Genomic DNA, 16,245 nt, shown 5'->3' on the forward strand with positions numbered 1-16,245 from the left:
TTGTGGGTTTAATATTTATATAGCAAAAAGATCACAATTCTACTCCAGACTTGAGCATGGTACACACCACATAAACATGTGAGAAGATGCGAGTCCTGCCCTAGAAAGCTTACAATCAAACAGAAGCAGAGATGCATTTCTGTGATAAGGAACAAACAAGTGACTAGAGTGTAGATGACAGAGTAAAAAAGACTCAGATTTATAATCAGGAGAGATCTCAGTGATGGAGCAAAAAGACTATTTTCTGGAGATATGGAAGTCAAAGAGAGAAGCTGTGGATGAGTGTTAAGCTGAGACAACTGCATGAGGCAAAGGAAACTGGCTGTAGACAATGAAAGACTAGGATGAAAGCAGACATAGAGAAAGAAAAAGTGACTTTTTCATAAATTTGAGGTGATCTTGCATGAGGCAGAAGGAAAAGATGTACAGTTAAGAATATTAGACAAAAAGGGAGACAGTCTAGGAATGGAGGAGCATCTGCATGAGCAATCTTGCCAGAAACAGGAGCAAGAATGAGTGTCACTGAGTGAGAACAAGAGCTCATATAAAACAAGCAAGTGTGCATATGTGTGAGACAGAGGAAGAGACATAGACTTCATTTCTCTGAAAGAAAGAATTATGGGAACCCAGAAGACGAAAGAAACTAGACACAAAAAAGGCTGGTGTCGGAGTGCAACAGAAAGTTTTGAGTGGGGTGGCAGGACAGAAGAAAGTGAAGGAACACAACATTTTAACAGAAAGCCAGAATTATTTACTAGAAGTTGAAAGAGCACATAACAATTGCAGAGACATAACAAGAAAAATTAAGAAGTTGAATAGACAGGGAAAAGCAGAAAGAAATAGACATATCACACTGAAATAGAATAAGGGTTCACAGCAGAACAAACAGAGTGACAGGACGGAGAAAAAATATATGCAAAGATGATAAATGTCAGTAAAGGAATATTAGTTAATAGAAAGCATTATGTAAAAAATCCCAGCAGGAAGACTGAGAGCATAGACAAAGATGACTGGAAATGGATGTTCACTGAATTGTCACTGTAAACTCTTAGGGTTTGCCCCATCCAGGTATCCCCACATTTTAATCTTTATTTTCACTTCGAAAAATACTGTTTCCTTGTCCTCCACACCTTCTAACTTCTCTGCTGTAGTTGCACCTTTATGCCATTTGTTTCACTATTTCTAGTAGCAACTCTTTTTGTTACGTTTAAATGGGAAAAAGATCTTGTTTTTTCAAATACTCTACCACAAAGAAACGTGCCAAAAATCTCAAGTTTCCTTCCTCCTGTTCCTGTAATTCTCTTTCATTCATTCTTCTTTGGGGGGAAAAAAAAAGGCTAGGGAAACTCAGCAATAGAGCGGTACCTTAAGTCCAAGACATTCACAGAGCTTTCCCTGAGCTGCGTGCACATACTGCGCCTCAGGTTTCCTCCATGCCCGGGTGAGGGTTTCCCGTCCCCCGTGGGCGAGGTCAGCGGGAGGCACGGGCTGCGCTCCAGCGCCCGGCATCGCGCTGCCGGGATAACGGGATCTCCGGCTGAAATGCATCCATCAGGCGGGGGAACTCGGGGAGGGGAGCTAGCTACCGGCTGCTGGAAGGAAAGCCTACACAGACGTATGCCCTGGCTGATGGAAGACATGGCTGGCTGGCTGGCTATTTGATTTCCTTTTATTTAAGGGATATAAAAAAAGAGAAGAGAGGAAAGGGAGAAGGGAAAGCATACACACTCGCTCACGCATCCGGCTGATCTTACCTCCACATTGAAATATTGCTCCGCTTTGCACACTGTAGCACATAAAATCCAAATGAAGGTTTGCAAGAAAAACACCCTGGACTGAGACACGAAATCCAACCGGCTTCCAATGCTGGATGCGAGTACGATCATAGTGGACTGTGCTTCAGCGGGTGGAAAATCTCTCTCTTTTTCTCTCTTTGCCTTAAATACACAAACAAACCAACCTCCCCCCCCCGTTTCGGTGAAGAGCCCGTAGCGCAGGTTCACCCACAGCCGGGGAGGAGGAGGAGGAGCAGACACTTCACAGCACAGGCGGCGGCGGCAGGGTCAGCTCTCGCTCATCCTCACCGCCAGCCCCGTAAGGAGGGAATGTGGCGTCCGAGTGCAGCCGCAGCTCCTGCACGACTCCTCTCTGCCCAGCAGCAGCAACCACCTCCCCCTGTCCTCCCTTCGCTCCCGCCTCCGCCTCCTCCTCCTACTTCTTCTCCTCCTTCTCTCCTGCCTCCTCCCCCTCAGCCTCCGCCTCCTCCCGGGGAAGGCCGGCCTGGCTCGGCTCGGCTCGGTTCGGCTCGGCTCGCCGCCACTCGGCTCCGCTCCGCTCTGCTCCCTGCCCTGCCTCTCCTCGGCCCCCGCCGCTCCCCTCCACTCCAGAATGTTCAGCCGAAACCTACAGGGCCCCGCCCCGTGGGCGGCTCAAAGGCGACGGCCCCGCCAGGCGGCCCCGCCGAGCCGCCGCAGCTCGGCCGCGGTGGTCGGGCGCCGGCGTGGTTCCTGTGGGAGCGGCTGCGGGAGAGCGGCCGCCCGGGAGCACCGCGCGGCCTTTCCCCACAGGCACGTCCCCGGCAGCCGCACAAAGTGTGGGAGCCTCCCAGCCCTCCTCACGGGGAGGCGCCCGGGCGAAGCGAACGCCCCGAGCCGCCCGCGGTTCCCACCGGGTGCGGGCGCGGCCGCGCGGTGCGTGTGCCCCGGAGTGCCGCGCTGCCCACACCGCTCCGTGGGCTGGCTGGAAGTCTGGGTAGCGCGTCCAAATATGTGCTCACACACGTGAGGGAAAACAACGCGTGAAATACTATAGCACAGACAAACTTCAGGCTGGATGTTGTCACGTTCAAAATGCCTTGTGGTTACGGCAGATAAACTACTCTTGCGGTGCTCTTATGGTGAATAGGCCATTTTATGCAGCCCCTTGATATGTCATCCAGTGAAAGGAAGGTGAGATGATCCATAAAATCAGTGGAACAAGATACTGCAGTAATGTATTTTGGGGGACAAAAGGGGGGAAAAATGAAAAAAACAAACCAACCCCAAGCCTGCGGATTTAAAAAAAAAAAAAAGGCATTTTAAAAAACTTGTTTTATTTTTTTTACTTGTTCGGTTATCAAAAATGATGCAAAGACGCTTAATCATGATATGGCAAAACCTGGAAGGAAAGAGGCATACCTGACAGATGAAATTTCCTTACTCTGATAGTTGACGTCAATGGCCGGAATTAAAAGACATGCAGACTAGATGTGTGCAATTCTGACAACACCTAGTAAAAGGGTGTAGGAATGTGTTGCGTTCTCCATCATTTGATATCTTAAGAATAAGGCAGTTAGTTATCTGAAGAAGTCATGATCTGTCTAACCAAAAGTAACAGTGTTTTAGCAAAATTCCTTATGTAATATACTTTTTTTTCATGTTAATTGCTTGATCTAAAGGCGTTTTCTGTTCTTCAGATTGTTAGTGATGTGAGTTATGAAATTATGAAATATAGAGCTGTCAGTGAGCTAAAATGACCTGTTTGCACTTTGGTGACCAGTATCAGAAGTCAAATTAAAGAAATTAATGATTAAGCACAAATTAAAAAAATGTCTTGGAACCATCAGAAGAAACTTAATATTGACAAATGCAAATTACATTTGGGAAGAAAAATCAAATGTAAAATCAAAAGAATACCAGTAAAACAACAGCTCTTCAGAAAAGAATCTGGGGGCTGTAATGGACTATAAAGTAAATATGAGTCAGCAACGTTCTACTGTTAAAGAAAAAAGACAACCTCATTTGTAGAGTGTATTAATAGGTGTGCAGTACATCTGACAGGACTAATTATTTTTCTGCTAGGGATTGACAAAACCAGCTATGTTTGGACCTTTCAAACAGAGGACAGTCCAGAGGAAAATAACAAAATATTAAAATATAAAGTAAGAGGTATGTGTAAAAGTTGAAAGAATTCCATTTAGACTGAGAAGATAGAAGGTAAATGGTCTCTTTATATGGTAGATGTTGCTGTGAAATGGACAGAAATATTTTATTCTTTCTGGGAAAAAAAAGGAAAAAATGAATCATCTAAATTGTTCATAAAGTTCAGATTCAATATTAGACAAAACTTTCTAAAACTTTAAGGTTTATGTATTGGAATATGTATATTTATATATACTGGAAAAATAATGTTCCAAATTTAGCATTTGGAACAAGACACCTAGTGGAAGTGTGGAATCTCTTCCATACGTAGGTTTGATAGGCAAGATCATTGTAGTTAACCTTTGTCTATTCTTAGGGCAGTGGATTGTATTATGAAATCCAGTAAACTTTTTTACTTCTAGCAAAAGTAATTCAGTAATTTTTTCCCTTTTGTTACTCTGTGAATTAATTGCTGTAACTGGTATAAAAGAAACATTAACTCGTTAATTTTATACTGTCCCTTTTTCTTTTCCAAAGGGACCTCCTTCTTGTTTGTGCCCTTAGTGAGCATTAGCTCTATTTTTCCTGGTCTATTTTGTAGAGTCTGCCATCAGTGTAATACCCAGAAATCGAAACGGAAATGGAAATAAATAAGTTACTGTAACTGGAATTTCATTTGTCTGCCCTGCCAGGACTGCTGTGGCTATTTATTATGAAAAGCACAGGGCCATAAATACAGCTACCTCCTTCCTTTACACTGTATACATTTGAAGAGGAAAGAAGAAAAGCAATGGTATAAATATAAATAGAATGGTGGACAACGAAGGCACCTGAATATTTCTTAAGGGTGTTTGAGGAAGAGAGAAAGAGATCACAGAGGTAAAGAAAGAGATTGGTAAGGAAAGAGAGTAGCAATGTGTGAATATGAGCACCAACAGAAGAGACAAGGCATATGAAGGACAGAGAAGATCTTTGAAGTGAAAAATATCGTTCAGGAATGCTTGTATGAGTAAAAAAATGCCAACAATGATGGGAAAGGGCTTTGAATATTTATGAGTAAGCTGTGGGCAGAAACATACAAGAGGAGGGTCAGAGCCTCATGGGACATGTAGGAAGGTAAAAGAAAATAGAAAAGAATTTAAATCTCAATACAGAGCACTGTTTGTACTTATGTGTGTATGAGATTATGATAGAGATTAAAGAAAAGACAGAACAAGCAGCAAAGATGAAGAAGGAAGGAAGCAGAGAAATTAAATTGGAAAGAAATTGGAACTGTTTGTTGAAGTACTTAAATGATTCAAGTCATATACTTTATAAGACTTTTGCAGATTTTTATCTTTATCAAATACCAATATGATTTTTATATTCTTGCCTATGGCAGTTACCAGCAGTATTTAACAAGCAGTGAGCAGGTTTGTAGGGAAGAAACATTGAAAAACTGAAATTGAAAGTCTTGGTTGTAAAACTTCTAGCCTTTTAAAAAGGCATGAAGAGATCTTTCTCCTGTACTCCCAAGCAGCATGTTTACCATCTGAGTTTCTTAGACTCTAGAATATATCTTTTATGTATGACTATAGTCACAGGTTTGCAACAGATGAATACCAGAATCAGACATAAACATGATACATTCCCAGCTTTGAACATGGGGCAAACATCTTCTACTGTTTTCTATATCAATTATTAATTAAAATTCATGTGATTAAAAAAATCAAAATATTACATGTTTTCCTTTCTGCATTTTGTGTTGCTTATCTGCTGATAGTATCAGCTAAAATTTTTGAAGAAGAAAGCTTCATTACAGGATATAAAAAACTGCAGAGATTGAAGGTAGATATCAAATATCTCCATTATATTCAGTTTTGGGTTGAAAACACCTTGCCTTTTACTCATGGAATGAGACTTTCATAGATGTGTCCATATGAATTCTTTTTGGCTGTTTGAAAGGTCCTATAGGATAGAAGGCAAAGACCAAGTTTAACAGTGTAGGAGGGATTATTACATTGAATATGTACTCCTGTTAGGATCACACTCATTATTGCCTGTGTTCAGGTATCTATTTACCCCAGGTTCACTGTAGGTATAAGGTTATCCTGTGGGGAAACAGAACTGACTTATACTGTCAGTGCACTTTACTGTGTTGTCTTACAGCTGCAACAATGGCTTTATGAAGAACGTAAGTAAAGATAACGAGAAATGACAGTGTACAACCTCACACATAGTGGTTGAAGGATCACAAGGAAAATGCTAGAGTCATAAAAATCAGTAATATTTCAGAATATTTTGGTTCACGTTTGGCTGCCATTTTTGATGAAGAGCCAGTGAAGTCAGAGAGGAAAAAAGTGTATTTTTCTTTTTAAGGAAGTTCTAAATTAAATTCATAGAATAATTTAGGTTCAATGAGACTTCTTTAAGTCATCATGTCCAACTCTCTACAAATGCAGAGAAAACTCAGGTTAGTTTACTCTGTTGCTTGTTCAGGGAGTTACAAATCAAGGTAGTCTAACCCAAGCATCATTTCCTAGTCTGCAAGATTATTTCTCTGTCCCAGGGAGTTATTTTGAGGGTAAAATCTCTTCCATGAAGCATTTGTCAACCTTTTGGTTATTTTTGTCTCTGTAGTGACAACACCCATTTCATCAAGTACAGCAGGTGTCTCCTACTCTCATGGAGGCAGGAGAAGTGGTCAAGAGAAATAGGTACAGAACATATAATTCTGTAGCTGAAGACTGAGATAAATACATTTTAAAGTGAAAGAACATAGAGAAAGAAAAAGAAATGGCCCCTGGAAGAAAAACATCAAGAAGTATACAATAATAACAAAAAAAAATTTTTTTCTTGCTTCATAATAACACTTTTACGAATATGAGTTACTATTGGGTTAATGAAGAAGAGATTAAAAAAGATGCAGTGAAGCAGTCAAGTCCTTGCTTATTTAATCTGTGTAACTGTTCACACAAAACAGTTTTTTCTCTACTTTATGACAATTTCCATGCTGCTTTTTTCTCTCCTAATCTTGGTGCATTCTCTCTATGCTTTCTGATTTCTGGCTTTCTTGCAGGGCAAGAAAGGTCCATTTAAATATCAAGTCCATCAGCAATTTCCCAACATATATATCTCAAACTAGAGGATTCTTTACAACCAAAGGCTTATGAGGAGTCCAGCTGTCCTTTGGACTGTCTGGTGATTATTCACTGAGTTTAGAGTGGTGTCACAACGGCAGTCCGGTGATTGTTGTAAGAGCTTAACCATTTGTGTTGAATATTATCTCCTTCGTTTTTACAAGCTGCCCTGCATTTAAGATTGATCTTGTTAGCAGCTAGGAGAAAACACAGTACATGAAACAGAAAAAATAACACAGAGCAGTGTCAGGTGATTCTGACAGATTTGAGGAGGAAGACACGAGGAGTTCTGAGATATTACACTGGCTCAAAAAGTAACCAAGTCCTCTTAAAAATATTAAGATACAAAGAGGTGTCTGTCATAAATACTAGCTTATGAAACTTTGTAAAGATCTAGTTACTAGGTGGTTTCTATAACGAAAATGCAAAGAACTTCATAGCTTTATATCAATTAGAATCTTAAATGGAAGGTAATTATCCCCAGCTTTGTGTTGCTCAAACCTGGCTGGAAATTCCACATCGAGATGGTCAAAATAGGCCTTTTTAAAATTTCTCTATTAATTAACCTCTCCAAATTAACGGTACTTAGAACCTGTGTCACTTTTTCATTATCCACAAAAATTAATTTTATATTGTCTCTTTTCAGCTTTCAACACACCATCGAAGTACATTTTCTTCCCATATGTTTACAGCACAAATGAACATGGGAAGTGTTACCTGGGGGAAGATAAGTCTTGGCAATTGGAGTTTGGGAGAAATAGCATTGTGTTGGGCAAGAGTAAAACCAAGACTGGAATTTCATAGATGATTGGATGCGTCTGGGAAAATGAGTAGCATTAAAATAGCTAGGAATGTTAACATGTAAATATAATTGGTGAGTTTCAGAGTTAATTACTGGTGTCACTAAGGAAATCATTGCACCTCTTAAAGTTATTTTTCTGCAGTCTCAGGAAAGAAAACAATTATTATACTTGACATATACATTCAAGGATATCTTTACTATGACAGCATAATTACTTTTTTATTTTTACATTAATTAAAGTTTAGGTTCTAAAAAGCAGTTCTGTTTCTTTGGTAGCCCAAGAAGTAGAGTTACTCCTCTCAAAACCATTGGACACATATGACTTCTTAAGATCATTTTACTTTATACCATACATATATGAGATTTTTGATCAAGAAGGGCTGAGAGAAGGGTTTAGACAAGAAAAAATGCACACTGCTTGTAAAGAGAGAGCAGAGTTAACAACAGAAAATGCGTTTTAAAAGGGCATACTTGAAAACAGATCTGAAGAGGGCAGCCTGCAAGAAAGAGGTTTCTTAAGGTTAAGCTTTTATATTACTCCACTGTGCAATGTAAGTGCACCCAAAGTGACAGATACCTATCCAATAGAAACTGTTATTCAATTGAGAGAGGAAAAATCACACACAGAAGTGTTTCAGTTTCTCTGTGTCTGTATTTCTCCAACTACAGCCTGTTTGTTTTCCCCTTTTATTGATAATCTTCCATGTTAGGATTATTTTAGCATCGTTTTGCTATATTTGGTTAATTTTTTGTCATTTGGGAAGTAGTGGTAAGGTCAAAGAGGACTATAAAACAATACACATTCTTATGAGACTGGGATTAAGGTTCCATTACCAATTTCAACTTTTTGTCTTGAATGCTGATGGCCTAATAAACAACATTTAATAGTTTTAGAAATGTAGCTTTTAAATGCAAGAATATTAGAGTGTGGGTGAGTTTTTATAGTCCCGCATATCCCAAGGTGAAAAAGGCTGGAAAGGTGAAGGGAAGAAAAGATTCAGAAAATTAATCCAGAATAGGGCTACACTATCTGAAAATGCTTTGCACGCTCACAGGATCTTGTTGCACCGTATAGATGATTTTACATATCTTTGGGAAATGTCACTTTGGACCTGACTCAGTTTTCCTCTGCCCAGACTCCTCTAACTAAAGAATGTTCAGTTCCTCTGTTTTTAACATAGTTTACTTCCCAATTAGAGCAATGTGAACACTCTCTTCTTACTCTTACAGGTGGTTTTTAATTTATATTGTTCTGGAAGAAGAGGATAGGGAATGATTTTAAAGTAATTGAACTTAAAACAAATTTTAGCCTGTTAACTTTTTTCATCAGTCAAATTTCATGGCCACTCTGGCTATTTGCTATTCCAGTGTAGTCATGACCTTAGCAACAGAAATTTAAATAATTAGCATAAAATCTGTGGCAAAAGACGAAAGTGCTGGTGTAGTTGTGATTACTGGGAAGATTGTTGTTATAATCTGATGATCTACCACAATAATAAAGCATTTTTAGTGGGGATGACCTCATGCAAAGAGGTATATTTCAAACCTGTCTATTAGGTATTGTATATGTGATGGTATTGTAGCTGTGTGTAGAGCTACTAAAATAGATTTAAATTCATTGTATTTCTGGTACACACAGGTAAAGCACAAATATGGGAAGATCAGAAAAGTTGGAACTAGATGATCTTTAAGGTTAATTCCAACCCAGGATATTCCATGTTCCTATAAAATGGTGAGGCACAACTGAAGGTTATTAACTTTGAAAAGTCTCTTTATACATGGCTATGCATGGTGACAGTGACACTGGCAAGAAAGTTAGAAAAGCAGTCCAGTTTTATATCTGTATTCTGGGAGGAGCATATATAAAGTAGTTAGATTATGGCGTAGAGTTTTTTGAAGTCTTACTGGTTCAGTTTGATGTGACCTGTACAGCTCAGGCACAGAAAAGTCAACACACTCCACCTACCCACACCCCCTCTCACCCCAATTCTGCTCTATACAGTGTGTGAGCACAAACACAGCCCCGGTATTTGTAATGTTTTATATTATTTTTCTCTAAGACAGCCACTATTTATATATATATGTTTATAAAATCTTCCTTAATCTAAGACATACAAGTTTTTATATCTTTCCTCTGCCTATAATTTTCTGGTCTCCACAATTTTATTTTCTTCTAACTTCTGCATTGAGAGACACTTCATAAAACCAAAAGAACTGGCTATACAGTATTTCTGCATCATTAAGGAATCTTCCAGTAAAAATCCTACGCATGTGTTCTTGCTCATGCATAACTGAAGAAGAATTATGCTTAAACCTTTAGCTTGAGAGAGCTTTCCAGATAGTACTCCTACTTTCAGGTTTAAATTTCCAGGGAACCCAACAGATTTGAACACCTAGTTCTCATTAATTTTTTATGGGAACTGGACAAACCTATCCCAGAGGCACATTGGCAAACACTAGGCATGCATTTCATCTATTTCATTGCTCTGCCTTGGAAAGCATGAAATAAAAATGAAACAAAGTAAAAATAGGAGAATTAGAAAGAGACTTACTTATATATATAATTGTTTTTAATTACAAATATCCGGAGAGCTGCCAGAAAGTAGAGTAAGAGGGGGAGTTCTGGGACAGAAACTTCTTGTTTTCCCAAACCCATAGAGGTACTCTTCAAACATATAATGTTCATCCATGGTTAGTGTTGAAAAAAATGAGTGTGAAACATATACATGGTATGCTAATGAGAACATATCTATATATCTGTATATCTATATCTATTTATATGTCTATCTATCTATATGTACATATGGACTAACTGAGACAATGGAGATTAGATGTAAATAAAAAAAATGTTATGATTAATTCTTTGAGCCAAGTTCCATTTTACCAGCTCTACCTTGTCTGGGAGATCAAATCTGTAAGTTTATCATTTTTTATTAACCAAATAAGTGAACTAGTCTAGTCTTTAATTATCATTAAAACTTTGAGACTGGAGCTCAAATTTAGTTGTAATTTTTCTATTTTTATGCTGTTTGTCCTTCATTTTTTTTATCTACGTGATGTTAACCTACATACAGTTGTAGTGTGTAACTGTCTATCTACCGGATAGGTGGAGAGAGACTTTCTTACAAGGACATGTAATGATAGAACAAGGGGGGATGGTTTTAAATTGAAAGAGAGTAGGTTTAGATTAGATATTAGGAAGAAATTCTTTACTGTGAGGGTAGTGAGGCACTGGAACAGGTTGCCCAGAGAAGCTGTTGGTGCCTCATCCCTAGAAGTGTTCAAGACGAGGTTGGATGGGGTTTTGAACAACCTGGTCTAGTGGAAGGTTCCCTGTCCATGGCATGGGGGTGGAACTAAAGGATCTTTAAGGGCCCTTCCAAGACAAACCATTCTATACTTCTATGAACTCTAAGCTTCGTAGTTGTTTTTCTTCCTTATATAATGTAATTCTGAGAAAAGCTTATCATTGGAATATTCAAAAACTAAAATTTAAGGGTTAAAAATCTAAATATCCACAAATCACATAAATGATTAATAGTCTGAAGAAAATAGATGAGGAATTCAAATATATCTGTACGTACATGATAATATAGAAAATATTCAGGGACCATAAGTAATTATCAGATGACTTATGAATCTATACAGACTCATAAAAAACTTGTAAAGTTCCAGTAAGTGTTTTGCAAATAACTGATGAATTAAAAATCATTTGCTTAAAAGTTCAGCTCCAAAAAATGTGTGAAGCAGACAGAATAATTTCTAGCATTCAGGGGAGGATTCAGCTTGACGTGCTGTAAAGTGATACTTTAATTGTTTTCAATGGGACTAATTTTTACTGCCAAAGGACCTGTTTCATAAAATCTGTATTTAGCCTAAATAATTTCCTGCAGCATGGTACAACCAAATACTTTGATAATGCATCAGAGACCAGATTAATGTCTGTGTGGTAAGAGAAGCACCAATAACCTTGAAAATTAATATTATTTCTCATAATATGAATTTCAGATAAATGCAAAGTCTATGGAACTTAGGTCTTCAGTCTAATGAGATTACTTCAGTATTCAAAAGTGATTGTGCTATACAGTTCCTTGGATTTTTACTAACTTTTTTCCTTTTAAATCATAATGATATAGTTAACATGGTTTGCCAAGACATGCCACATATGCTTAACTTTTTTCTTTAAAATATTATGACTGGACACTTACTTTTCCAACCCACAGGAATTTCAAGTTATTTGACAGTACTTCATACAATGACATTTGGCATCATGGTATCAAACTGGCACCTAAGGATCTCCATTTTCCTACCGATTCATAGGATCAAAACAGTTCACAATTTGTTTTTTCAAGATCTGATGGTTCAGTTCCAAATTTTACATAACATTACATTGTAGGTTTTAGCTGAATGCTTTGTTCCCCACCAAAGCATTTTGTTGCCATGACAAAACAAATATTTCTATTTGACTTGGTACATTCACCAATCAGTTTAATATATTTTTTTCATGTAGGGTAGCAGGGACTTAAGTCTGAAAATGTGGCATAATGTATGACTAGGTGATTAAAAAAATATTTTTTCTTAATGTGAAGTTTTTAGAAATCCAGCTCTCTAACAGTATACTGTCATGTTAATTTTATGCAGTTTAGATTAAATTAGGGCCCCCTGGTGGTCTAGTGGTTAGGATGCGGCGCTCTCACCGCCACGGCCCGGGTTCTATTCCCGGTCAGGGGACTTCCCCGGGCAGACGGAGCCCGTCAGCCCTGTAAGGCCATCCATCTAAGAGAAGGTCACTCTAAACAAACCTATGTCCTGAGGACCTCGCTGCCACCATCCGAGCTCGCTCGGCCCCGGCAGATGAACCTCAGGATTAAAGGGTGGGCTCAGTTCAGCGCACGCTGTCTCTCACCTAAAAAATCCACTGCGCAGGCTCGAAGGGTAAAGACCTTTCCCAAATCTTCGTTCGTGAAAACTGGCCATGATGATGAGATTAAATTACCAGAAGTTGAAAAAATGATGACAAAGTTCAGTGTTCGATAGTTTTGTGTCAAACTGAAAAGATGGTGTATGTCTGTCCCACTTGACCCATTCAGGGAAACAGCTTCTCTGAAGGTCTATTCCATGTTTTCATTAATAACTTAAATGAAATAAAGGGCGTAACCACGCAATTGACAAATGACACAATATTTGTAGAGTTTGCAAGTATTCTGGAGATCCTCATAGGTCAGAGAAAAGTTTCCAAATCTGGTTAAATTTAATGATGACATATACAAGTGCCACGCTTGGCAATGATGTTATATGGGCAGTTATAAAAGGAGGAAGAGCAATGCAAGAAAGAATACAGAAAAGTACAGACGTGCCATAATCTGAATTAAGGTTTATAAGATGTTGCCAAGAAATGTAAGTGTCGTTCTGGGAATGGTTCATGGAAAATTGACAGCTCTGAGTGATATTTTTACTTCTTTCCTCAGTCTTGGCAAGGCTTCAGCTAGAAATTAGGTTTGGGCACCATTCTCTCAGAGAAAACAATCAGAAAAGAGCAACAAAGTGATCAGAGATTTAAAGACACATGAGAAAAGTTTTTGTCTTGAACTGAAAATTGGATTTGTATACTCTAGAAAGGATGGTGCAGAGGGCATGGTAATGATCTCTATGAAAATGTGCAGGTATTATAAAAAGAATACATTTATCCACCATCACTGTGGGATAAATTTGATTTAATTTAAAACCAAGACAGTTAAAAAATAAGTTAAAAAGTAAGTTAAAAAGTAAGTTAAAAAGTTGAAAGCTAAAAAGTAAGAATGATTCAAGTTGCTCCTACCTGAAAGCAGAGTAGATTGACCAAATGACTGAGACATCGACTGGTAATTTGTAATGAATTACTAGTACACAATGGAATCAACCTTAGAAAAATAGCAAATTGATATTTGGTCTGGATTTAAATGTGTATAGAAGCTTTTGTTGTGGGTTTTTTTTCTGTGGGAAGAATTTTTACTACTTCCAGCCCTTCAGAATGAAAATAGGACAGAGAAATACCTGCATTTCTGCAGTGCACAGATGTGAAGTTTTGTGGGGTTTTGTGAAGTGCATTAGTGTGCTGACTAATGGGACTACTCCTTGAAACGCTAGTTTTCTCTCCTTTCATTTTTGCTGACAGATGATACATTTTTCTGTAGCTCTTGGAACTAAAAGCTTTTCATTTAATGATTAAAAATGTACTTGCTTGGAATACTATGAGCTTGCCATTCTGAGAACATGATGACAACAATACGATTGTGATGTAATTACAGCATGTACAGCCTTGGGAAGTGATCTCATTTTCTGAAAACCATAGGTCTGTGTAACAATTACAGTACAGTCTCTAAACTTGCATTTACAGACGGGAAAAGGGAAAAGTTTTTAGGCTATGCAGATGCCAGTAATCAGACTGTAGTTATGTTTTAGGGCATCCTGCTGCCCTTTTCAAAACATGAACTTGAGGGTTCTGAATTGTTAAAAATACTGACCACAAGAGCTTGTTTTCTAGATAGTTTTCTCTGTATTGTTAGGTGAATAAAATAAGTAGGGAAGATAAAATGTTTCTGGTACATGAACGTAGGTAACCTCTTCCAGCATTTTTGTTTTGTTTTTTTTATTCCCCAGGAATATATTCCACTTGCCATTTGGAGAGGGAAAAATGCAAAAGCAGAAGCACTTCTGAACCTTGGTCCACATTATTGAAGACCACTGTTCTGAAAGCAACTGTAAAGAGATCATTTAAAGTCGAGCAGTGATACTGCTCACCATGTCATTCTTCTGCTTGCTCTTTGCTGTATTAAACTGGGGGTCTTAAATATCTACAGCCAGGAAGACCATTGACATAGTTTTGATAACAAAGACAGGGAAGAAGAAACAGCCCCTCTGAGCACATAGGGCCTTCTAAATAGCTAGAAACCTTTCACATAAGTAGAGCAATAGATAGTATGGCATAAAAAAGAAAAGTATGACACAGTGCTGTTTAGTACAACAAGCGAAGTGAGGCACACAAAGGCATGACCTTGTGTTGAGTAACCTACTCCTTATGCAAGTAATTTTCATTAAAATAAGCTGATGAATATAGGGAAGAATTTCTGTAAATATTATTTTATTTTTAATTAATTCACTTCAGCATTGTATTTTCTGGTTGTGTTTGTCTATGAATATTCTAGTGAACCAGAATTAGAGTGCAGGACTGTACTTGTGTAGTTATTTAGCTATTTTTAATGCTGCATAATGTTTAGGGAAGATGAGTCTTGTACATGTAACCAAAACTAGTCATGGCAATTCAAATATATTGCAATTGGAAACCTCATCAACTGGAGATAAATGGAAAACAAACAAAAAGTATTGTAGGAACCAGATCTCCCCTTTTAAAATGAGTAAGGATGCTAATGTCATTCTTCAGTACCACCTTTCCTCCTTTGAATTATTCTCTGGAATTAAACTGAAGCAGCTAAAGAGTTTGTATTTCTGTAGTCCCCCAGTCAGTCTTTTACTTATGATTTCCTTGAAATGAGAGGGAAGATAATTTTTTCCCATGTTTCTGTTCTCTTCTTACCATGTTCATTCATTTTACTCAAAGAATTGGCAATTGTTCACACTTCAAACTGCTCTGAGTGGGGAACAACCCTCAGGCAAGTGCATGTGAAAGGTAAGAATCTTTGAGTCTCCTTTCCATTTACACAATCTCCTCAGAAGTCCTATCCTAAAATCATGTATACCACTTCATCAAGTTGGTGAAAATGAATTTGCTCTGTGATTTTTGTGACATAAAGATAAAAGAAATGAAACTAACTGGTTACTCTTCATCTGTCATACGTGTGCCAGCAACAACTAAGATGAAGATAAATGATGAATTCTTTAATGAACAGTTCTTTAATGAGGTAATCAGTACACAAAATGTTGTGTGTTTTTCTTGTTTGGTTGGTTGGTTCAGCTGTGTTGCTATACTTTTTCATTGCTGTCTCCATATGGACTCTGGTGAATTATACAATTGTTCAGTAAACTAGTTTGAAGCTTTGGCTTCCTCTACATTCAGGTGGTTCTGATCATCTTACTTAATATCTAAATGCAAATGTGACATCCACATAATATAATGCAATGCTCCAGAAAGAGTTTTGCTAATAGTAAGTTGTAAATTTTCTAAATTTTTCCAACTATACAAAGTCTGTGTTGCATTCCTAGAAGTAGATTGTGGGTAAAGCTAAGTTTACACCTCATGCTACATCTTTTATTTGTTGAAGCCTTGATCAGTTGTCTATAGTGCTCAAATTATTTGTCAGATAGTAGATAAAATAGGAAGGAAAACAAAAGACTAAAGTCTTCCGTCATAAGACAGAAGCAACAGAGAGGTAAAACTTGAGCTTAAAATGTCTGATAATTTCCTGAAGAGTGTCAACCATCTCAGACA

The 16,245-nt window shown here is 38.0% G+C and overlaps 2 protein-coding genes across 2 annotated transcripts in view; one reads left to right on the plus strand and one right to left on the minus strand.

The window, feature by feature from the left end:
* MMP16 (matrix metallopeptidase 16) overlaps window positions 1–2,175 on the minus strand; it is a 169,826-nt gene extending 167,651 nt beyond the window's left edge. The window contains exon 1 of the mRNA XM_051771598.1: window positions 1,755–2,175. Coding sequence (XP_051627558.1) covers window positions 1,755–1,886 — 132 coding nt within the window. The 5' untranslated portion in view covers window positions 1,887–2,175. The remainder of the gene's footprint in view (window positions 1–1,754) is intronic.
* On the plus strand, window positions 2,021–15,604 carry LOC127462823 (basic salivary proline-rich protein 2-like). The gene is made up of 3 exons (XM_051771740.1): window positions 2,021–2,948; window positions 3,840–3,926; window positions 15,418–15,604. The coding sequence occupies exon 1, from the start codon at window positions 2,106–2,108 to the stop codon at window positions 2,799–2,801; it is 696 nt and encodes a 231-aa protein (XP_051627700.1). The 5' UTR covers window positions 2,021–2,105; the 3' UTR covers window positions 2,802–2,948; window positions 3,840–3,926; window positions 15,418–15,604.
* Window positions 15,605–16,245: the final 641 nt, after the last annotated feature.

Source organism: Manacus candei, unplaced genomic scaffold, assembly GCF_025592945.1.
Source record: "Manacus candei isolate 608988 ecotype Guabito, Panama unplaced genomic scaffold, ASM2559294v1 h1tg000008l, whole genome shotgun sequence".
NCBI lineage: Eukaryota > Metazoa > Chordata > Aves > Passeriformes > Pipridae > Manacus > Manacus candei.

Coding starts and splice junctions, on each gene's coding strand:
- LOC127462823 (XM_051771740.1), top strand. CDS start 2,106: ATGTGGCGTCCGAGTGCAGCCGCAGCTCCTGCACGACTCCTCTCTGCC.